Source organism: Malaclemys terrapin, chromosome 5, assembly GCF_027887155.1.
Source record: "Malaclemys terrapin pileata isolate rMalTer1 chromosome 5, rMalTer1.hap1, whole genome shotgun sequence".
NCBI lineage: Eukaryota > Metazoa > Chordata > Testudines > Emydidae > Malaclemys > Malaclemys terrapin.
In genome coordinates, this window is record NC_071509.1 from 23254575 (window position 1) to 23275800 (window position 21226).

General features: G+C 41.5%; 1 protein-coding gene across 1 annotated transcript in view; it reads right to left on the reverse strand.

Moving 5' to 3' along the window:
• The window catches only part of HTRA3 (HtrA serine peptidase 3), a 39797-nt gene extending 22205 nt beyond the window's left edge, over positions 1 to 17592 (reverse strand). Inside the window, exons 1-3 of the mRNA XM_054031055.1 lie at positions 16578 to 17592; positions 3414 to 3513; positions 795 to 1017 (exon numbers count right to left, since the gene is read on the reverse strand). Coding sequence (XP_053887030.1) covers positions 795 to 1017; positions 3414 to 3513; positions 16578 to 17001 — 747 coding nt within the window. The 5' untranslated portion in view covers positions 17002 to 17592. The remainder of the gene's footprint in view (positions 1 to 794; positions 1018 to 3413; positions 3514 to 16577) is intronic.
• Positions 17593 to 21226: the final 3634 nt, after the last annotated feature.

The window sequence follows — 21226 nt, forward strand, 5'->3', positions numbered from 1 at the left end:
CATTGAAAGGACTTTTTTCTTCAAACACAGTCACACTCACATCTCCAGTTATGTTTTCCAATATGCAGCATCCACATCTTTCTTTTAATCAGTGCTTCCATACCAGAAACGGTGAAATAATTTATTAACAAGATGTGAAATTTCCCAGGCCTACAGCTGCAGTGTATTCCTTACATTTCATCTGCAATTTATATTAGGCTTCACACTGACTAGTAAATACTACTAAATGAGAGATATAGTATTCCCAGGCAACAATCAAAATAAGTTTCCATGAGGCAATTTGTTCAATTCCTGCCCAGCGATGGAACTATTTCTGGTCTAAATACTGGAAGAACCAGACTTTTATTAAAGATCACTGTGACACTCCACTAATAGTAATATTCCATATTTTGAGCCAGATCTTCAGTGATATAAATCAGAGCACTGCATTGAAATAATTGGTTCTGGGTCCTTGATTTTACTATATGTTTAGTCATTGAAATGGGAACCTTCTTTCCCCCCTTTTTTAGCTGAATTGTATCATATTAACAAGATCTGCTAATAAACTGCTTATTTTGCAGTCTCTCTGGCTGCTAATTTCTGACTGGAGCAAAGAAATGTGAAGACGATGTCTTGCTATTAAAAATATCTTAGGTTCATTTGCACTGTGAAATTTGCATGACATTAATAATGAACAATTCCACATATGTTTCTAAAGAATTCTTAAGAATATGTTCCAGCAAACAAGGCTGTGCCTAAAACACACCTGAGCTGAGGCTACAAGTCTGATTCATTTAACCTCTTAGATTACTTACTTTAGGATGAATCTTTATTGTTGCTATATCAGACTTCTTGTCAATGTCTTTGATTGTTGCTTCATAGGTATCTCCATTCTGTAGCTGCACTTTTAACTGTTGTCGCCCTGATATAGCATTGCTGCTTGACACCACGTGGGCATTGGTTACAATTAAACCTGAGTCTGACATTATAAACCCAGATCCACTGGACAAGGGGACATTTCGGCCAAAGAGAGGATGTCTGTACCGGAAGCAAACAACAAAATATCTCATAAATTAAACAGCTTGTGGGGAATAATAATGTTATTATTTAACGAGGCTTATTACAGTTTGTAACAGCTCATACATATATATCACCTTTCACGCTGAAGAATCCCAAAGCACTTTATCATTGATGTTAGATCCAGTAAAAAAATACTGTCAAGTATTAGAGGGATAGCCGTGTTAGTCTGGATCTGTAAAAAGCAACAGAGAGTCCTCTGGCACCTTTAAGACTAACAGAAGTATTGGAGCATAAACTTTCGTGAGTGAATACCCACATGCATCTGACGAAGTGGGTATTCACTCATGAAAGCTTATGTCCAATACTTTTGTTAGTCTTAAAGGTGCCACAGGACTCTCTGTTGCTTTTTAAAAAAATATTGAATTTTAAAACTTGGACAAAAGAAGACAAAATTTTCACAAAAATGTGGGTCCATTGTTAGACCAGCTCTAATGAACGTCATGCCAGGGATTCTGAAATGTGGGACCGTGGAGCACTTTGCTAGAGGTCTGCAAAGAGCTGGAAGGTCATGGTCCTTTCCCATCTTTGTTTTCAGCTACTTTTACAGGTATCTGTAATTTACATTGCAAAGAAGGCACCTGGATGCCAGTAAAGGTAGCTGGAATAAAGGGAAAGGAATCTGTCCGTCTGACTTCACTCATCACTGGTGCTATGTGAGAGGAGAATGAAGGCAGGAAACAAGAGCTTCCAGACACCAGAGGGAACCTAAGAATGGGACTGACGCCTCTGGTAGGAGTGGGGAACCAGGGAACAAGGGAGAAAGGCCCCAGGCAGCGAAGCAGCTTGTGCAGGAAAGAGAAGGAACTGGCAGCAGGAACTCATGGATAGGAGAGTGGAGCAGGGGGCACAAAAGCATGTTCCGGAGAAGGCAGGGATTTAGAAGGGGAAAGAAAAGATAGAAAAGGGAGACAAAATGAAAAGCAAAAGCAAATGGCGTGATTTAGAAAACTGAAGAAATACTTACTTCACTGAAGAGTTACAAATACATTAAAGATTTTTTCTAAGCATGACTCTTCCTTGTCAGCAATTGCTGCCATTGCTACAGGTGTTTTATGCAAATAGGAAGGGAGATGGTTTCAGTGATAGCAAATGGGAGGGGAACTGGTCCAGGAATCAATCTCCCTGGTAAGATGCAGTCCAGGCTGTGAAATTATTTGAAGCCGATGGTACATACAGCAACACTGAAGTGTAGCCAGCCCTGGACACAATCAGTGCCCAATACACTGCACATCATTGGGGGATGAGGAGTTAATCTGACCTGAGTTTTTGCAAGAACTCTGGGGCAAATGTTTTCTTTTCTGGAAAGGAGAAAGGATTCATAATATATACACAGAGAGAGCAAACAGGTCTTGGGTTTTAAAGTTTTTGCAAACTATTAATAGATTCATAGATTTTACAGGCAGAATAATTTAGTCAGACCTCCCACATGACACAGCTCATAGAAGTTCACCAAGTGATTCCTGCATCAAGCCTGTAACTTCTCTTTGAGCTGCATCAGATTTTTTGGAAAGACATCCAAACTTAATTTAAGACATCAAGTGATGGAGAAACCCCCAGATCCCCAGGTATGTGGTTCCAATGGTTCATTACCTTACCTGTTAAAAATGTTTGCACCTTGCGTCTCATCTGAATTTATCAAGCTTCAGCTTCCATCCATTGGCTCTTATCATGCATTTGTCAAACAGATTCAAGAGCCCTCTACTATCAGATATCTTTTCCCCACTTAGGTACTTATAGCTCCTGATCATATTGCCTCTTAACCATCTCTTGGATAAAGTAAATAGAGTGAGGTTCTTTAGGCTCTCACTGTAAGCAGCCTTTTTCTAGCTTAGCTTTCTATGTACATTTTTTCCACCGGAATGGTTCATATTTTACATTCTGTCCAAATCAAGATTGAATGAATCTCAAAAACAAATAAGATAGCTTCACTTTATTCTATATCATACCTGATCTATCCAAAGGTAGTGAGGATAGTTAATGTATGTACAGTACTGTGAAGATGTTAAGCAGTATAAGTAGCTAGGTACTATTAGTACTACATTTATTATCCATTTGCACTACTGCTTAATACCAGGATTCCTTCCTACACGCAAGCATAGCTGAATTAACACTGGGCATCACTGCTCCGGGGTGGTTGAGACATCATTTGAAAAAACACTCCTGCAAGACTTTGGTTTTGTTTATCTTTGTCTGACCACAGGAGATTGCTGGTTTCTAAGAAAATGTTAACAGTTACAGGCTTCAGTTAGAGCGCTAGGCTGCTACTGGGTTGCTTGGTTTCAAAAGGCAGCACAAGCATGTGTCACATGCTTCTAAACAATGCAGTTAGAACACACACAGTCAAAAAAAGTTACCTCAGGAAAAGTTCAATGTGTACAACTGCAGGTGCAATCTTTTCCACCACATCTGCAATGAAGTTAAACTTGTATCTTGGGCTGTTGGGCTGTTGGTGACCTATACTAGCAGAAAAAATTGGGTATGTTAATAAGAAAATACCCTTTGTACCAGTCAGATGAGTTAAATTTGTCTATAGTTCACATGGGGACATTTTCCAACCAGACAGGGGAAAGGCATATAAGCCATGAGACTTTTAAAAATTGCTTGTGTTTTGTTTTGTCCTGAGAAAATGGCAAGGTCATTTGGCTAAGAACTTCCTAGATTAATTGCAATTCACAAGGTTTAATGATGGCCCTGTCTGGCTGTTTTTTTTCAGAACTAGTCATAATTGTTGTTTAAAATTTCTATTGCAGTAGCACCTAGAGATCTTATCCAAGTCAGGACCCCACTGTGGTAGGCACTATACTAAAGTACCGTAAATGACCATCCTTGCCCCCAAAAGCTTATGAAAAGTGTGAATTCATTGTGAAAACACCAACTGAAAGCAGATCTACCAGAATCCTTATGATCCGTTACTATAATTCAGTATTATGAAAAGAAACACGAATAAAATATGAAATCCTGTAAAGGAAGAATATCTCTGAGATAAACACCACAACCTGGCTTTCAGTGTTATTATTGACACAGAAGTTTGGGAACATCTGTACCGTTACATTTTTCAGGGGGAGGGATAGCTCAGTGGTGTGAGCATTAGCCTGCTGAACCCAGGATTGTGAGCTCAGTCCTCAAGGGGGCCATTTAGGGAACTGGGGTAAAAAATCTGTCTGGGGATTGGCCCTACTTTGAGCAGGGGGTTGGACTAGATGACCTCCTGAGATCCCTTCTAACCCTGATATTCTATGATTTGAATCCATCATGTTTATTACAGTAGTGTCTAGGGAGAACAGGGCCCATTGCAGCACTGTACAAACATAATAGTAGATAGTCTTGCCCCAAAGAAATTACAGGAAGCTTAAAAGACATGGACAATTGTTTCTCAGCACTTTTATGATAAACTCTGTTGCAAATGTTTTGCAAAGGCAAATAGTACATTTCTGAAATTTCCTAGCATAAAAGAAGCTGTTTGTAAACAACTCTAACTGTACACTCCCATAATGACTAAGACTCCAGTCCTGCAAAGGGAAGTGTTTATACAGACCCTTATGCTGGCGGGGAGTACCAATGATTTCAATGGCATTCCACGTGAATGAATCCCATTGGAGGTTCAGGATCTAAATCAGCAGGAATATGCATGAGAATAGGAATAAAGTTTGAGCTGATTTTCCTCACAGAACAGCAGGAGGAGATCACACTTCACACCTGTAATCAAAATTGTGACTAGTTTCCCACCCAGCAAAACCATGATGGAAACTAAACAGATAATAGAAATCAGTACAATAAGGCATTCCCCACTGGAACACAGGATAGTCATTTCAGGGTAGATGGAAACTTTGTGCTTAAACCAATAAAGAGTTAATCTTGTTTTGTAACACTGTCAAAAGATCAATTGCAGACTTCTTTTATATCTTCACCTACCTCCATTGTAGTCATATGTACACAGTCTAATGATTTAAAATAAACTCTTAGAGTACCGGATTGCTCAGAGGATTTGTAATGAGACATAGCACTTTTCATCTCTAGGTTAGTTCAGATCTGGTGCAATGGCTGTAGTTCCATGCATTATGGGAAGGAGTTGATGGACTCACTACATATCATAAAACTTATTCCATCACAACTAGTACCTAAGGGAGACTTGCAGGATGTGGATTGAATGAGAATGGAACACAAACGCCTATTCTCTCACTGTTAGAACAGAAGTAAGGCCCATTCTGTTTAGGCCTGATCTTTTATGCCTCCTCCTCAGTCCCTGCACTGAGCTCAGCACAGGCTCAAGGTTGAATTGGCCTCATAATATGTTCAGTTTATGTAGTGCTTCAGGGAAAAATGCTATATGAATGGAAGAGTCTACTGAAAGTATTAGACTTTTTTTAGCCTAGTCAATGTAACAAGCAAGAGGCACAGATAAAGCACTTCGCTGCATAATCTACATTGTTTTCTTTCTGCAGCGGCTTACCTAACTTTTAAAGAAGGAAACAGACAGACCCAGAAGGAGACTGAGAATAAGAGTAGGCAGACTAAGAGGTTGGCGGGGGGTGGGGGGGAAAGGAGTCAGAAACAAAGGAAAAATAGAGAGAGAGGCTGACACAGAAGAGGAAGAAGAGACATGGGGCTGGGAGAAGAGTGATGGGAGAAGGAATCAGTAATAATTTAAAACATTTTTCTATATTTTGATATTCTACCTGGTTCTTAGTTGAAAGATTATCTTGGGCACCAAAGTTTAAAGGTGAGCTCTAGAGGTGATCCAGAGAATTACAGCCCAGTTAGCCTTATATCTGTGCCTGATAAATTCATTGAAATAATCTTTAGAAATAGAATAATAAGACAACTGGAAGATCATGATAGGATATGGTCTAACCAGTAAGGATTTTGCCAAAGGACATCATGTCTCATTAATCTATTCGAAGTCTTTGAATGTGTCAATAAACTAGTGCATAAAAGAGAACAAGCTGACATAATTTATTTGGACTTCCAAAAGGCCTTTGACAAGGTCTCTCACTAGAAGGAACTAAAGAAGCTAAGTAGTGATGGAGTGAGAGTCAAAGTATTGTCATAGATCAAAAAATTTCTAAGAGACAGGAAACAAAGAGAGGACTGAATGGACAATTTTCAGCATGGCAAAATGTGAACAATGGGGTGCCTCAGTTATCAAGTCTAGTGCTGTTCAATATTTGTGTTAATGAACTGGAAAGGTGGGTGAGTAGTGAAGTAGCAAAATGTTCAGATGACACCAAGTTATTTAGTTTACTGAAGTCCAGAGAGAAGACTAGGATGCATCTTGGGGATCTAAACAAGGTAGGTGAATGGGCAACACGATGGCTAATGAAGTTCCTTGTTGACAAATGCAAAATAATGCACCACTGAAGAAAAAAATAAAACAATTCATACACCTTACAGGGTTTTAAATTAACTGTATCAACTTAGGAAAGGGGGCTCCTATTGCCAGCTCAATGAAGGCCTGGACTCACTGTGCAGCCTGCAGCCAAAAAAACAAACAGGATGTTAGGATGTATAGGGAAGGGGACGGAAAATAAATTGGTGGCACTCGTGCCTGAGTGTCTGGGTGCAGGGCTGGTCACCCCTCCTCAAAAAGTCTAGGGCAGAATTAGAGGGAGTTCAGAAAAGAGTGACGGAAAAGATGGGGGACATGGAAAAGCTTTAATGTGAAGAGAGACTAAGTGGGCTGGGACTGTTTACCTTAGAAAGAACAGGCAACATGATAAAATAAGGAATGGTAGAGAGCTGGTAGATCGGGAGCATCTGCTCTTTTTGTCTTGTGACACAAGAACAAGGAGCCCTCATTAAGCTACATACTCCAAGTCAGCTCACTCCTGATGGCTTGGGTGAAATGACTTGGATTTTTAGTGCAATGTGAGTTTAGTATGGAGTGGATACAACTGTAACACGAATACCAGCGAATTGTTCCAAGGAAAGAAACCTCTCACAGATTAAGCCAACTGAAAGACAACTGGGCATTTCTCCATAGAACTCCCATAGTAGTAACAATCAGCTGTGGTTTTTCTTTTGTTGGAGCAGGATTTGCTTTTTAGTGGAAACCACACTTACATTCAGCAAGCTAAATTTATATGATATTGTGTAAATAGATGGAATGACTTGGCAGAGTTAGATGCAGCCTTTTCCTTTTATTTTTATATTCATTCTCACGCACTCTGAACAATCTCTCTAACTAACATACACACTTGCTCCAGTACCTCGTTCGAAGGGGATACTGCGAACGGGGATCACATAGGTCAGTCAGCGATAAGCGGTGTATAGTGCTGTTTATTTTACGTACTGCTACATGGGATTCATTTGACTTTCAAATCACAGGCAATTTGCTTGACTCTATAGTACAATCTCGTTCCAATGAAATCTACTTATACGAGTTTAAATACTTAAATACAAGTTCAATACATGCCCTGACATGACATACTATTATCACATCTTCCTATAGGTTCTCTGAAAGGCTGAGGGCCAGAACCTCGGTTGGTGTAAACTGCCACAAAACTAGAGTAATCTAATGATAAACGTGGCCCTGAAAATCAACAATAGATTTAAAACAATAGAACTGCACCACTTTACCCTTTGTGTCTGCACCTAGGATCCTGTCTGCAGCATTTCCCTAGTCCACCAGAATCAGCAGCCGCAGCAGCAGAGTGAGTCGTGCAAACAATGGATCAGTTACACACGGCTGCTCCTGCTGGACCACTAAGGAAGCATTATGAGTGGCAGCAGCTTTCCAGGTGTGATCAACGGCAGTCGTGCGCAAACTGGGGAGTGTGCCCTCCACCGGGATGGGGAGCACAAGAGGTTTTCTTGGGGGGCGGGAAGAAATTTAATTAATATCACTTTTCACAGCAGACTTACTAGCACCCCATCACCACCCTTGCTTCTGCGCTGCTGCTGGTGGCGGCGCTGCCTGCAGAGCCACCCGGCTCTGAAAGCCATGCTGCTGCCAGCAGCAGCGCAGAAGTAAGGGTGGCGATGGGGTGCTAGTAAGTCTGCTGAGAGAAGTGATATTAACAAATATCACTTTTCACATTGCCATACGAGTGGTTAATTTGTTTTCATTTGAAATATTTTTTTAAAAATCTACATTTGCAGTTTGTAATACTCTGTGTTTACTACTTCCTAATAACTTTTAGCTGGTCTTATAAATTTAGTAATAAAAATTATTTTTTCATTCCTTCTGCCAACTTGCAAAAAAAAAAAAAAAACACAGTTTCAGATTAGAAGTACTGGAGGGGGGGAGGGTTATGACAAATTCCGTGCATGGTAAGTGGGGGCACAACTGGAAAAGTTTGTGCACCACTGATCTAGGGGAGGAGGGAAAGATAAACTGAAGAGGAGGAAGGAAAATATGGTGGGAGAGGAAGGGAAGAAGGAAGAGTCACACAAACAGAAAAGGGGGCTGACAAAATGAGGCAGGGCAGTCCTGTAGCAATGAGCACCACCTAGCCTGGAGACAACTTTGTCCCTCTTTCCCTGGGCCAGCAAATATCAGAAGCACTGCAGACAGTATACTCAGCCATGAGGGTGATTCAGAGTCTGACTCTAGTGACTCCCTTGTGACTGGCTGGAGAAGCAAAATTTATAACTTTGTAGAAATGTTTTATACTAATTAGCAGCAGAAGACTGCCTCCAAGCCCTGGATGCCTAGAACACAGTACATGTACGCAGGTCACGTACTGAGAGGGTTTGATTTGGACCAGCTGGAATGACAGATTCCAAAACGTAACTTATTAACATTAGAGCCTTCAACAACTGATGGTGAGTTTATATTTTTGTCTCTTCCTTAAGTAAAATAAAGGGGGGGAGGGAGAGAGAGAGAGAGCGTGGCAGAAATAAGTGAGATATTTGGTATGTCTACACTGCAATTAAACACCCATGGCTGGCCTGTGTCAGCTGACTTGGGCTCCTGGGGCTTAAAAGCTGTGGGTTATAAAATTGCAGTGTAGACATTTGGGCTCAGACTGGAGCCCAAGCTCTGGGACCCCACAAGAGGGAAGAGTCCCAGAGTCCAGGCTCCAGTCCACGCCCAAATGTCTACACCACAGTTTTACAGTCCCGCAGCACAAGCCCCGTGAGCCTAAGTCCGCTGACATGGGCCAGCCGCGGGTGTTTAATTGCAGTGTAGACATACCCATTAAGTCTAAAATGGAGGAAGAGGAAGCCCAGAGTAAAGAGGGTACAGGATACAGAATAAATAGACTTAGTTCAATTTAGGAGAGAGGTTCTATGAAGAGCTACCAGTTTGATACCCAGGAGCAGTAAACTGGATTGTTCTCAATGGGAGCTGAACACATTTGAAAAACTGGACACTTCATTTAGGAGTCTACATAGGAAGTGAACTCTCTGGAAAATTTTGTCCCAATTGTGGGTGCTGAGAACTTTTAAAACTACATAAATGTTACTTTTTGAACAGTCAGAAGTCCCATATCAGTCTGACAGCTTTATAATAAAGACCAAAAAAAAGATTGTGGGGACACCACATGCTTCTAAGTTTTTACAAACTCTGTCAACCTACACACAGCTCTAGACATTTGGTGAACCGTAAAGGTAAGAGCTATAGTCTAGCATATCTTGGTATCAGTTGACCCACTGACGTACTGAAGGCACCTTGATAACGTCCATTTTGTCTATGTTATAACTCTCCATTCATCCCAGATCATCCCTCAGACTCACCAAAATAAACTTGAGGAGACATGAGCCATTACATACATTGAATCTACACCTCTACCCCTATATAACGCTGTCCTTGGGAGCCAAAAAATCTTACTGCGTTATATCGAACTTGCTTTGATCCACTGGAGTGCGCAGCCCCGCCCCCCCCGGAGCACTGCTTTACCGCATTATATCCGTGTTATATCGGGTCGCGTTATATTGGGGTAGAGATGTATTTCCCCATGTTAAGTATCCTCACACCTTCCTGTCAAACTGTCTCAAATGGGCTATCTTGATAATTACTACAAAAGTTTTTTTTCTCCTGCTGATAATAGCTCATCTTAATTAATTAGCCTCTTAGAGTGGGCAATCCCGCCTTTTCATGTTCTCTGTTTGTATATATATCTCCTCACTACATGTTCCATTCTAGGCCTCCGATGAAGTGGGCTGTAGCCCACGAAAGCTTATGCTCAAATAAATTTGTTAATCAAAATAAGGGTATTACATAGTATTGCACTTTGGACAGAACTGTTTCTGGACTGTCTGAATCTGTGGTCGTCTACAAGATTTCCAAAAGTGCTCATGGGGCCAGACTCTCCAAACAGTTTAGCTCCTAATTAGACATCTAAATTAAGTGAATAGATTTTCACAAGTGTTCAGCACTCAGCAGCTGCCACTGAGAACACAAAATCCTGCCCCTCTGTTTAGATGCCTCAGTGGGAGTAATTCACTGTTAGACCTTTCTTAAAAATCTGGCCCTAAGTTTTCAGTTTTATGGGATTTAACCACATACAGGTATCATTAAAATCCCATTTGACATCACTGGGAGTTGTGGGGCTAAATCTTATGTCACTGAAAATGTAGGCGTCATGGTTATCGTCTTATTACTATCTTAGATTCTGAAGTCTATAATAATTTTAATAACTTGTGGATTTGCTAAACTGCAGAGATGATGGGTTTGATTCTGATCTCACTAACCCTCATGTAAATCAGGAAAACTCAGCTGAAGCCAATAGTTAAACCAGTGTGGAGGCAGTGAGCCAGATCCTCCACTTGGAGTAAATGGTCATAGCCCCTTTGAAGTCAATGGAAATACACCAATTTATACCAGCTGAGGATCTGGCCTAGTAGTAAGAGTGAGAGCAAAATGAGGCTCATTACCTTTCTGGAGGTAATACGTTATATTAAACTAGGCCATTTTGTGCTTAGTAGGAATTTGTGGTCTTCTAATTTTTTTTAAAATTCAGGTTCCGAATTTATTTAAAGTCGGAAATTGAAGAGATTTGTGTTTTTAGCTATATTATGAAGGCTTATAGAGGACTGCAACCTGACAAGTGATCATTGGAGGAAGCTATTGTCCCTGTTGTGCTTGGATTTGCTCATGGAAAGAAATGAAAAAGAAATAAAAAGATTATGTGTCTGCTTAAAAAACAGAAACATCTGCTGGAACCATAGGATCCCAGGCAGCTTTTCTGATGAATTAAGATTAAGTTGCATAGCTGTGCATTGACCATAAAGTCTTGGTTAGTATAAGACTATGTCATGTTTCAGGCAACATATTATTATAATGGATGTCTAACATGCACAAATGAAAACAGCATGATGAACAGCAAATATCATAATGCCACTAAATAAATCCATGGTACGCCCACATCTTGAATACTGTGTGCAGTTCTGGTCGACCCATCTCAGAAAAGATATACTTGAAAAGGATTAGAAAAAGTACAGAGGAGGGCAACAAAAATGATTAGGGGTATGGAACAGCATCCATATGAGGAGAGATTATAAACACTGGGACTGTTCAACTTAGAAAAGAGATGACTAAGGGGCGATATGATAGAAGTCTTTACAATGATGAGTGGTGTGGAGAAAGTGAATAAGGAAGTGTAATTTACCACTTCACATAACACAAGACCCAGGAGTCACCCAATGAAATACATAGGCAGCAGGTTTAAAACAAATACAAGGAAGTACTTCTACACACGACACACAGCCAACCAGTGGAACTCCTTTCCAGAGGATGTTGTGAAGGCCAGAAGTATAAGTGGGTTAAAAAAAGAATTAGATACATTCATGGAGGATAGGTCCAGCAATGGGACACAACCCCATGTTCTGGGTTTCCCTAAACCTCTGACTGCCAAAAACTGGGATTGGAAAACAGGGGATCAATCACTCAGTAGTTTCCCTATTCTGTTCATTCCCGCAAACATCTGGAAACAGCCACTGTCAAAAGACAGGATACTGGACTATGTAAACCATTAGTCTGACCCAATATGGCCATTCTTATGTTCTTATAACAAACACTGAAATGGGCTCTCTCAATCTTTAGCTGCGTTAACAAAGGCAGGATGGAGATGGATTGAAAGATACCTTCCAGTTGAGGACAGTTTGCTGCCTAGCTTGTTTCAGAAAGAGAAAGCTTCACTTTGCCTTTCTGCCTGATCTTCTTTCGCAAGCAATAAAAGCAATAAGAAATCATCAAAATGTCTCTTTCCTCTTAGATGTTCTGTACCAGAACAATAAAGTATCAAATTTGAAATGTCCTTTTGGTCACTAAATAATATTTTCCTTTTGGTCACTAAATAATATTTTCCCTTCTCCCCACAAGAGCTCAAAGCAAATGTTTTAAAACAGTCTCAGACTAAACAAAAACAGTCAAAAAAAAAAAAAAAAGGAATGTGCCCTAGACTTAGAGTTTGTGTTTCCAGTTGATAGCTTGCAATAGGCTGCCCTTATTAAAATATACAGTCATAGGCTGCTTGGAGGCTCTTATGACAGCAATACAAAAAAAAAAGACTCTAGTACTTCTCTCACTTGGCCTTAATCCTCAAAAATGTTAAGTAATTATATACCAAGTTGTAGCCTCAAGGTTACGCACATGTGCAAACAGTCGGTAAACCTCAATGTCCCAGGCAGAGCTGTGCTGGATAGATTTGTAGTCACATATTTTCTGATTCTCTTTTCAAGTATTTAAACATTGTAGTCAACTCAACTTTTTAGGCTCTGATCTTGCAAAGACTGAATCACATGAGTAACTTTATGCCATGTGTAGGCTTTGACTTCAGCAGGACTACTCATGGCATAAAGTCCCTCTGTGCATAAATCTTTGCAGCTTAATGCCATATAGCCTGATCCATAGCTGACTGAAGTCAAAGGGACTCTTTCCATCAACTTCAATAGTCTTTAGATCAAGCCCCTAAAAAACTACTTACCCCCATGAGCAACGTTTGAAATATTATAATTAAATATATATGATAAATATGTGTGTGTGTGGATATTCAGTATACAGAGCACATAAATCTATTATATTTCAAAATAGTGTATTAATAGTAATTCCACTTACACAGTGTATTAGTTATTTTCTCTGATTTTCTTGCCTGGATTTTTGTTGCTAAATGTATTTACATGACAAGAAGATTTTGTTTTTCCAAGACTTCACCTGTTCCTTTCTACTATTCCCCAGATCATAGAAATGAGGTTGTTCACACAGAAACCAACTCTGATGTTGCAGAGAATGATGATTTCATGCAGGGAATACTGTATTAACAGCACATGAATTCTAAGGAGCTCTAAAGAACCAGTTGCATGCAAATGTCTTTAATAGTTAAGAAATTGGCAAGAGAAATACAAAACATATGTGATACACCTGCAAAATTTGAGCCTGATCTTTCAATTCTTTAGTCATTTGAATAGTTTGATTGACTTTATTGGGAGCATAAGTAATATTATTACAACTTAAATATGTTTACTTTAATGGAGGGTAAGGGTTTGCATCTTTGATTGCAAAGCACTTGTTTTCCAGGAGGGTTTAAGCTGCTATTAAAACAATGAGGAAAACATTTTTGGATGGCTTGTCTTTTTACATTTGGGATAGAAAACACAATAGAACACATTAATTTAAAAACTAAGAGCTATAGCAAAATGCTGATTCGCTAAGAAAAGAAATGAATTTGCATTGTATTAAATCAGTAACAAATTACTTATTCTATGGCCTGATCCCAAGTTCTGCGAGTAGTCCCATGGTCACTGGGGCTACTCGCCTGAGTAAGGCTGTTCATGTTTGTAGGCTGAAGCCATTAGACAGTAACAATAGTGACAGCATGGTTTGGTGCTTATAGGTGTGTTTGTATATTCAAATGATCTATAATACTCAGTTCTTTGGATTCGCCATGCCCAGGTATAAGAGCCTGTGCTGTCCTTCATGCTACTTTCTCAACAAAAGAACGTTACGAAGGAGCCGAGGTGGCCAGAAAAATAAGTGCTCTTCACCCATTCAGTCATTCTGGGTCTCTGTTTTTGACATCTATGCTTCCTCCTTCTGTCTTCCACCAGCCCTATTTTTATCCAACCACACTTATCACAGATGTATGTCATTAAAAAGTACAGCCAGTGTTGCATCTCCCTAGCTTAGCTAAATATACTGACTACCTAACCTCACCTACATATGTCAAACTTCTGACAAGCAAAGCAGCAGAAGTTCCAAGGTTACTCCTCAGTGCCATGGTATATTCTGTAAGGTATAGCCTAAGCCATTTGGTAAAGCTATCGTTAGTCTGGATATTATTTTATATACATCTGGTGGAGTGAAATTGGATCAACTTTATAAGTATGTCAGTGTCTTCAAATTCTTAGCAATCTGCAGCCAGAGTCCCTGCACAAATAGAGAAAATGTAGAAACACGACTAACTTGGAACAGTTACTTTCTTTTATGATCTTTTATGACAGCCATAGCATGTTACGGTTTTTAAAAGAACCATAATTGAGTTCTACGCCTGGCTCATCCACTGATTCTGTCTGACCTTTGGGCAAAACATTTGGTCACTTTGAGCTTCAGTCAGCACAGCTGTAGAATTAAAAAAAAAAAAATCAGAACTTCACTCTAAACCAGATGTTACATTGGAGCTGACGTTTTCCCAGGTCATAAACAAATAAAGGGAACACAAAAACAGTTACTTGAAAAAAACCTCTACTCCACTGCTCCAAATTTCCTGACTCTATTACAGTGAACACAGCAGGATGCCATGAAGAAATGCCACATGCACTAAAAACAAAACTTTCCTTAAGTCCTTAGATACAATATCAAATCCTAATTTTTATGGTTAAACATTCTAAATGTTCTGAATGAATGAGTTCAAACTAAGTATCAAAAGTGTCAGAATTAGTGGTTTAATATGTTGAGATGTCTAGATAAAAGCACTTTACAACTTTAAAATTTTAGGGAAGTTTTACTTTCAGTAGAAAGTACAGTGGACTGGGATTTATGACATTTGTATTTTATTCTTGGCTCTGCCCCTGGCCTGCTAGATAACCTAGGACAAGTCACTCCACCTCTCTGTCTCAGTTTCCCCATCTATAAAATGGGGATAACAATATTTAGTTCCTTTCTCAAGCACTTTGAGAGCTACAGATGAAAAGTGCTGTAAGAGTCTGCCAATAGGCAAGTCCCCTTTCCCTTCCTACATCCCTTCCAATGAATTGTTTGCCCATATTTCTAATGGTTTTTACAACCCTTGCTAATATATTTCATCTGCCAGTATTGAAGCACTAATGTGTCACTTAAAATGCCAGAACACTTACCCACTGTTGTTTTCGGGGATGTTGATGGAAACAATGTGAAAATCAGCCGTTAAATAATTTACTAGAAAATGTGTGAACTTTTGCAAAAATAAGTAAAATTGACACTTCCAGAAAAGTGGTTCATTTTAATACCTAAAAATCAATAACCGATCACCGAAATCTTTTGAAGTTAGTAAATCCAGTTGGACGTAAGCAGGGAATAGTACAATATCCTAGGTCAGGCAAAAACCGTAATACCAAATTGCACTCTAAAACATTCAAATGATTTAGTGTACAAGATGAACAGACAATAGCATCCTGGTATCTTTGCCATTTCAAAATACACAAAAGCACTGTGATATGTGGGGATTACTGTATGGATGATGGACTACGGTACATTGTTACAGTAAAACAAAAAATAAGTGATATTTTAGCTTGCACCTGATAGGCTGGTTATTGTTATGTCTCTTCTTGCCCTACTTTATACGTAAGACATCACAGGTGCTTTTTTTAATAGATGTATGGCAAGTCAAAACATTTCATTGTGTAAAGGTAGGCATTATGAAATGCCCCAGACTGTAAGATTTCAGTGCCCTGATTTTGACTTGGAAGGACCACTTTTAAGGGTGAAAGGATAGTGCTGACCATGCAGTCCTGGCCTTTCTATTGCTGCTTTCTTACTGCTAATAAAATGCTATGCTCACTCCTTTATATCGCTTTTCATCCAAAGATCTCAACGTGCTTTACAAAGGAATGTAAGTCTCGTTATTCCATTTTAAACTGGTGTAAAGGGAAGCACGGAGAGTGACTTGCCCAAAGTCACACAGGAGATCAATAGCAGAGCCAGGATTAGAACACAGTACTCCTGAATCCAGGGCTCTAACCACTAGATCGCAGTGCCCATTAGTGAGTCTGATTGATCTGATATGGACAAGGCCTGAACACCCTCGCTCATTTCACATAGGCCACAAACAGCTTAGATCTTCTTCGGTTGCCAAATTGAGTAAGGCGTCTAACTAACATCAGCTTTGTATCTCATTCCGGTCCCCTGAGCCATCCAATCCTCCAAGATCACTTGAAATTTAAATGTTTCATTAACTTGGAAACTGATGTGTGATGTGCAGAACAGCTAAGGGGTTCATTTTCACCCACAAAACGTCTCCCTTCCCCCGCCCATTGCATCCTGTCTCCTGGGTGGAGAACATTAAGCAGTCCCGATCACCCAAGATGACCCTGCTGAAAGTGCAGCAGCTCAATGTTACCAGCGGTAACGATGCGGGTGGCGGTGCCCTGCATGGTCTTACCCGATTCACAGGCGCCTTTCTGGATCTGGATGACAGCTGGCAACCCCTGTTGCAAAGCCTTACGGCTCACCGCCTTCAGCTGACACACATTGTCATAGGTCCTGCCATCGCTGCCGCACACCTGGTAGCTGAGCTTGCACTGGCATACCCCTTTACCGAAGCGCTTGCCCATGGGGTGCTTGCAATCCAGGCTGTCCCCGCATGGTGGGTCTTCCTTGCGGCCACAGGAATCACCTTCTCCCGCAGCACAGATGAGGCAGCAGTTGCAACGATCGGGGACGTAGCCGCTTGGGCAGCTGGGGCTTGGGCACTTGGAGACATCGCAACGAGCTGGACACTTGCCATTGGCCACAAAGGGCTCTGCAAAGGTCCGGCTAGAACTTAGCACCAGCAGGAAGAAAACTCGCAACAAAAAAACCATCATCACCCGTGACACTTCTTTAATCAGGGAGAGGAAAATGTGCAAATCCAGGGGAATAACAAGGGGTGGGGGTGGGGGTAACAACAGGCAAAATGGGCAATTAAAATGCAATGAGGGAATAATAGAAAAGGGAAAGTCAGGCTTTGCACACACACAAGAAAAGGAAAGGGTTAATCTTCCTTAACAGCCCCCAGCCTGTGACTCTAATGCCTATGACCCCTGCTAATGTTATGGGGCTCTCCACAATACAGGAGGGAGCAGTAGGCAGAAAGAAAATAGAGGCTGGAAAGAGGTTAAAACATGAAGCCACTAAGTAAAGGCTGGGTCAGTCCATTCGCGTAGAGTAAACTTGCAACAGCTCAGCTGCTCTTCGGGACTAGCCTGCAGGGCTGGGATTCCGAAAGCTGATTTAATCCTCAGAAAGCCTCCACACCCGGCCTCTCTCCCCCCAGGTCTGCAGTGGCTGTGCAGGAGTTATCGGGAGCGCTGCAGGAGGAAGAGTTGCAAGAGGCAGTGAAGACAGAAGCAAGTTAAGCAGGACAGTTATATGCCTGTCAGCAGCAACACAGGCAGGACCAGCTGCACAGACCTCAGCTTCAGCCAGCAGTCTCAGGCCCCACCTACTCAGTGGAGAAGGAGAACCCTCCTCCCTTCCCTTCAAACACTCACAGGGCTACATCATGTCTGGGGTCAGCAAGCTGGCTGGGTTCAGTGCGAAGGGAAATGACTGCAGTTTACTTTGGGATAGAGGCTCGGTTTTTAATGTTTGCGTCACCACAGTAACTGTTGGTATACAGAGCGAGGATGAAAAGCAGGAGTGAGCCCAGCATTTCTGGGGCCCGTGGGCTGAAGGACAGAGCTACACTGTGTGAAAATGAAGGATTAACTCGCAAGCAGATGGTCCAAAATAGCTGTGAACAATTCAGTCGCGGCATGCATGGAAATCGGAGAGGGAAGTGGCCTACGGCATCATCTTCCCTCACATTCTTCCTCTTTCCCTCTCACCTTTGCCTTAATTAAATAGCACTTAAATATAGAAAATTATATATGTTCAAACCACCCTACAAACATTATTAATTGTGTTCATTGTGGTAAGGCCTAGCGACCAACCAAGATCAGACCCCATTGTCCTGTGAATTCCCACAACACTCTTATCAGGGCAGTGAGTATTATGATCCTCTTTTTACAGATGAGCAAATTGAGGCACAGAGAGATGATTTGCCAGACCCCCCAGAAAGGCTCAGTGGCACAGCTAGATTACAGCTCAGGACTTCCTGACTCCCAGCTCTGGGTGAGATTCCCAACTGATGTAAATCTGCATAGATCCACTGAAATCATCATGCCTATGTACACCAGCTGAGTATCTGGCCCTTTGCCTATAAATCACCGCTAGCTGAAAACTACTTTAATTCTTATTTTTTACATTCTCATTCTTATAAAATACTTCAGTAGGAGGTAATACTTACATAGTACTTTGCACATATAAATTAATCCTCATAGTGCTGAGTGGTAGGGATGTAATATTATATTCCCATTTTACAGAGGGCAATTACGGCATGGATTGAGGTCCAGATTGCACCCATTGACTTTAGGTGATGAATGATTTGACCAAGGCCATGAGAGGACACTGTCACAGCCAACATTAGTACTCAGGAATTTCTAGCTTCCAGTCATGTGTTCAGACTGCACCTCTCCCTCTGTGGATACGACTACACTGCAAAAACAAACCGGCGGCTGTGAGTCTCAGACGGAGGCTAGAACAACTTGTATAGTGTGGGTGCTGAGAGCCATTGAACCAAACTGTAAACCCTGTATGTAATGGAAATCAATTCAAGCCACGGGGTGCGGCAGCACCACTAGATGCAGCATCTATGGTCTCAGAGCCTGTCAGCTGATAGGCATGTGGGGCTTGTGCTATGGAGCTAAAAATAGCAGTGTAGGCGTTCTTGCTTGGGCTGGAGCCTGGGCTCCGAAACCAGGTGAGGAGAGAGGCTATCAGAGCCCAGGCTCCAGCCTGAGCAGGAACGTCTGCATGGCTATTTTTGCCCTGTAGTATGAGCCCCACAAGACCAAGTGAGATGACTAAGGTTCTGAGACTCTACCACAGATGGGTTTGGGTTTTTTTGAAGTGTAGATATATCCTGTGTCACTTTTATAGTCTTTGATCTTTGTTAACTTTATTTCCTTCTCCATCCTGTGGAGCCAATATATTTTCCCTCCAGGCTAACTCTTTCATGAACACACGTTGAAATCTCACTCAAGCTCTGTGCAGGAGAAACTCCTTCTTTTCGTATGCGGACATCAGAGCTCAATGTCCAGATTCCGTAACTAGAGCATGGCCTCTGTGTCAAGGGAGACTAGGCACTGTAAAGTGTCCTCCAGATGTCGAGTTGGGCACTCTTCCACCACATGAGCTATTGTCTGCACCACTGCCCTACAGTCACAACATGGAGAAGAAACCAAAGCCAATGCAGCATGTAGCTCAGGCTACTCTGGACCAGCCAGAGAGAAGCCTGTTGAGCCTGGTCCAGTGGACAAGGAGGCAGATGCAGCTATGGACTCCTGAATTTTCTTAGTGTGTTAGACTTTCCCACCAATGCTTCTGCTCTATAAGAATGTTGTTTTTAGCTCCCTGGCAGCGCTGATCATCTGTGCGTGGTATAGGGCCAGTAGCGCTCTTGTCCAGGAGCGCATGAGCTGCTGTAGCACAGGAGAGTCAAGAGAGCAGCCGTGGTGTCACACCCACTAAAACCCTTTGGCGAGCTGGGTTGTGTGATGTGTGTGTGGGGGGGGTCACATCCTGCCCCTGGAGGGGATGGAAGGGACTGGGGGGGGCTGAAAGTGAGCATGCCCCTCCCATCCACTCCTCAGTGGCAATTCCTATCCCATGGGGCTGGGCCCAGCTCGCCTCCCTGGCCCATTGACTCTCGCCATAGCATCACATGACACAGGCATGCGGGGCCTTGCATGTGGGGGCCCCACCATGGCCCTCCACCCCCTTCCTGGGCCTGGCACTGCTGGATCATTTGCATCAAGCTGGGCAGTGGCAAACCAAATAAAATGATCTGTCAGGCCAGATACAGCCACTAGGCTACCAGTTGCCCATCACTGTTTTCGGCCCTTATCCTGCTGAATCATGCACACATCAACTCAGATCCTCAAAGATATTTAGGCACCTATCTCTCACTGATCTCTGTGGGAGTCGGGCACCTAAATACTTGTGAGGATCTGGGCCATTCAACTTTACATTCTGTGAATAGTCCCATTGGGTGAAGGTAAGTATATGAGTAAGTCTTTGCAGGATTGGGGCCTTAGTTGTTACTGTAAATCAAAATATTCATTTTCTTGTTACTTTATAGAAAATATTTTTATAGTGTTTGATACTGAAAAATGAAACAAGCTTTGACAGAGAATGTTCCTTGTAGCCCAACTTAAAATTCAAAGATTTTGAAATGTTCTGTTATACTCCTTTTGCATTTTGCTGAACTAGTCCAGTTTCATGGAAAAAAAAACCTGTGAAATTTTGCTTTTGAGCAAAAGCCTAGACATTTTCAAAAACTGAAATGATCTGACAAAGATTTTTTTCAACTGAAACAAAATGTTGAAAACATCTGTCTTTTCATGCAAAGCCATTTTGGGGGGGGTGGGGGGTGGGGAGGAGAAATCACAAAAAGGAGAAGTGTTGGGATTTAAACAAACTCCTGAAAGAAGTGTGTGTGTGTGTGTGTGTGTGTGTGTGTGTGTGTGTGTGTGTGTGAGAGAGAGAGAGAGAGAGAGAGAGAGAGAGATTGAGATTTCTAGTTGTAAATAAATGGGCTGTGAGTGACTGGGTAGACCATGGTACTGCTGATGGGTGACAGAACCTTTCACAACATCATCATTATTATTGTTATTAATTATTTAAATTGTAGTAGCACATAGAAGTCCCACTTACGCTAATGGCTCCATTATATTAGGGGCTTACAAATATATAGGATGACTTAGGTCTGTCCGTGGGGAACTTGAAATCTAGCAAGTGTGTGGAGTTTTACATAGCCCTTCACATCTAGGTTAATGATTTGTATGTTGTTAATTCAGGCAGGGAGGGTCTAAAAGGTATTTTTATCTGATGGCTGTTCAGTGACCAATGTAAGATGAATTAGTAGTCCCATTTACAATTTCTTTTGGACAGGTGTACACATAAAAATATTGGCCCCACTAGGACTCAATCTTGATTGTGTCCTGAGTG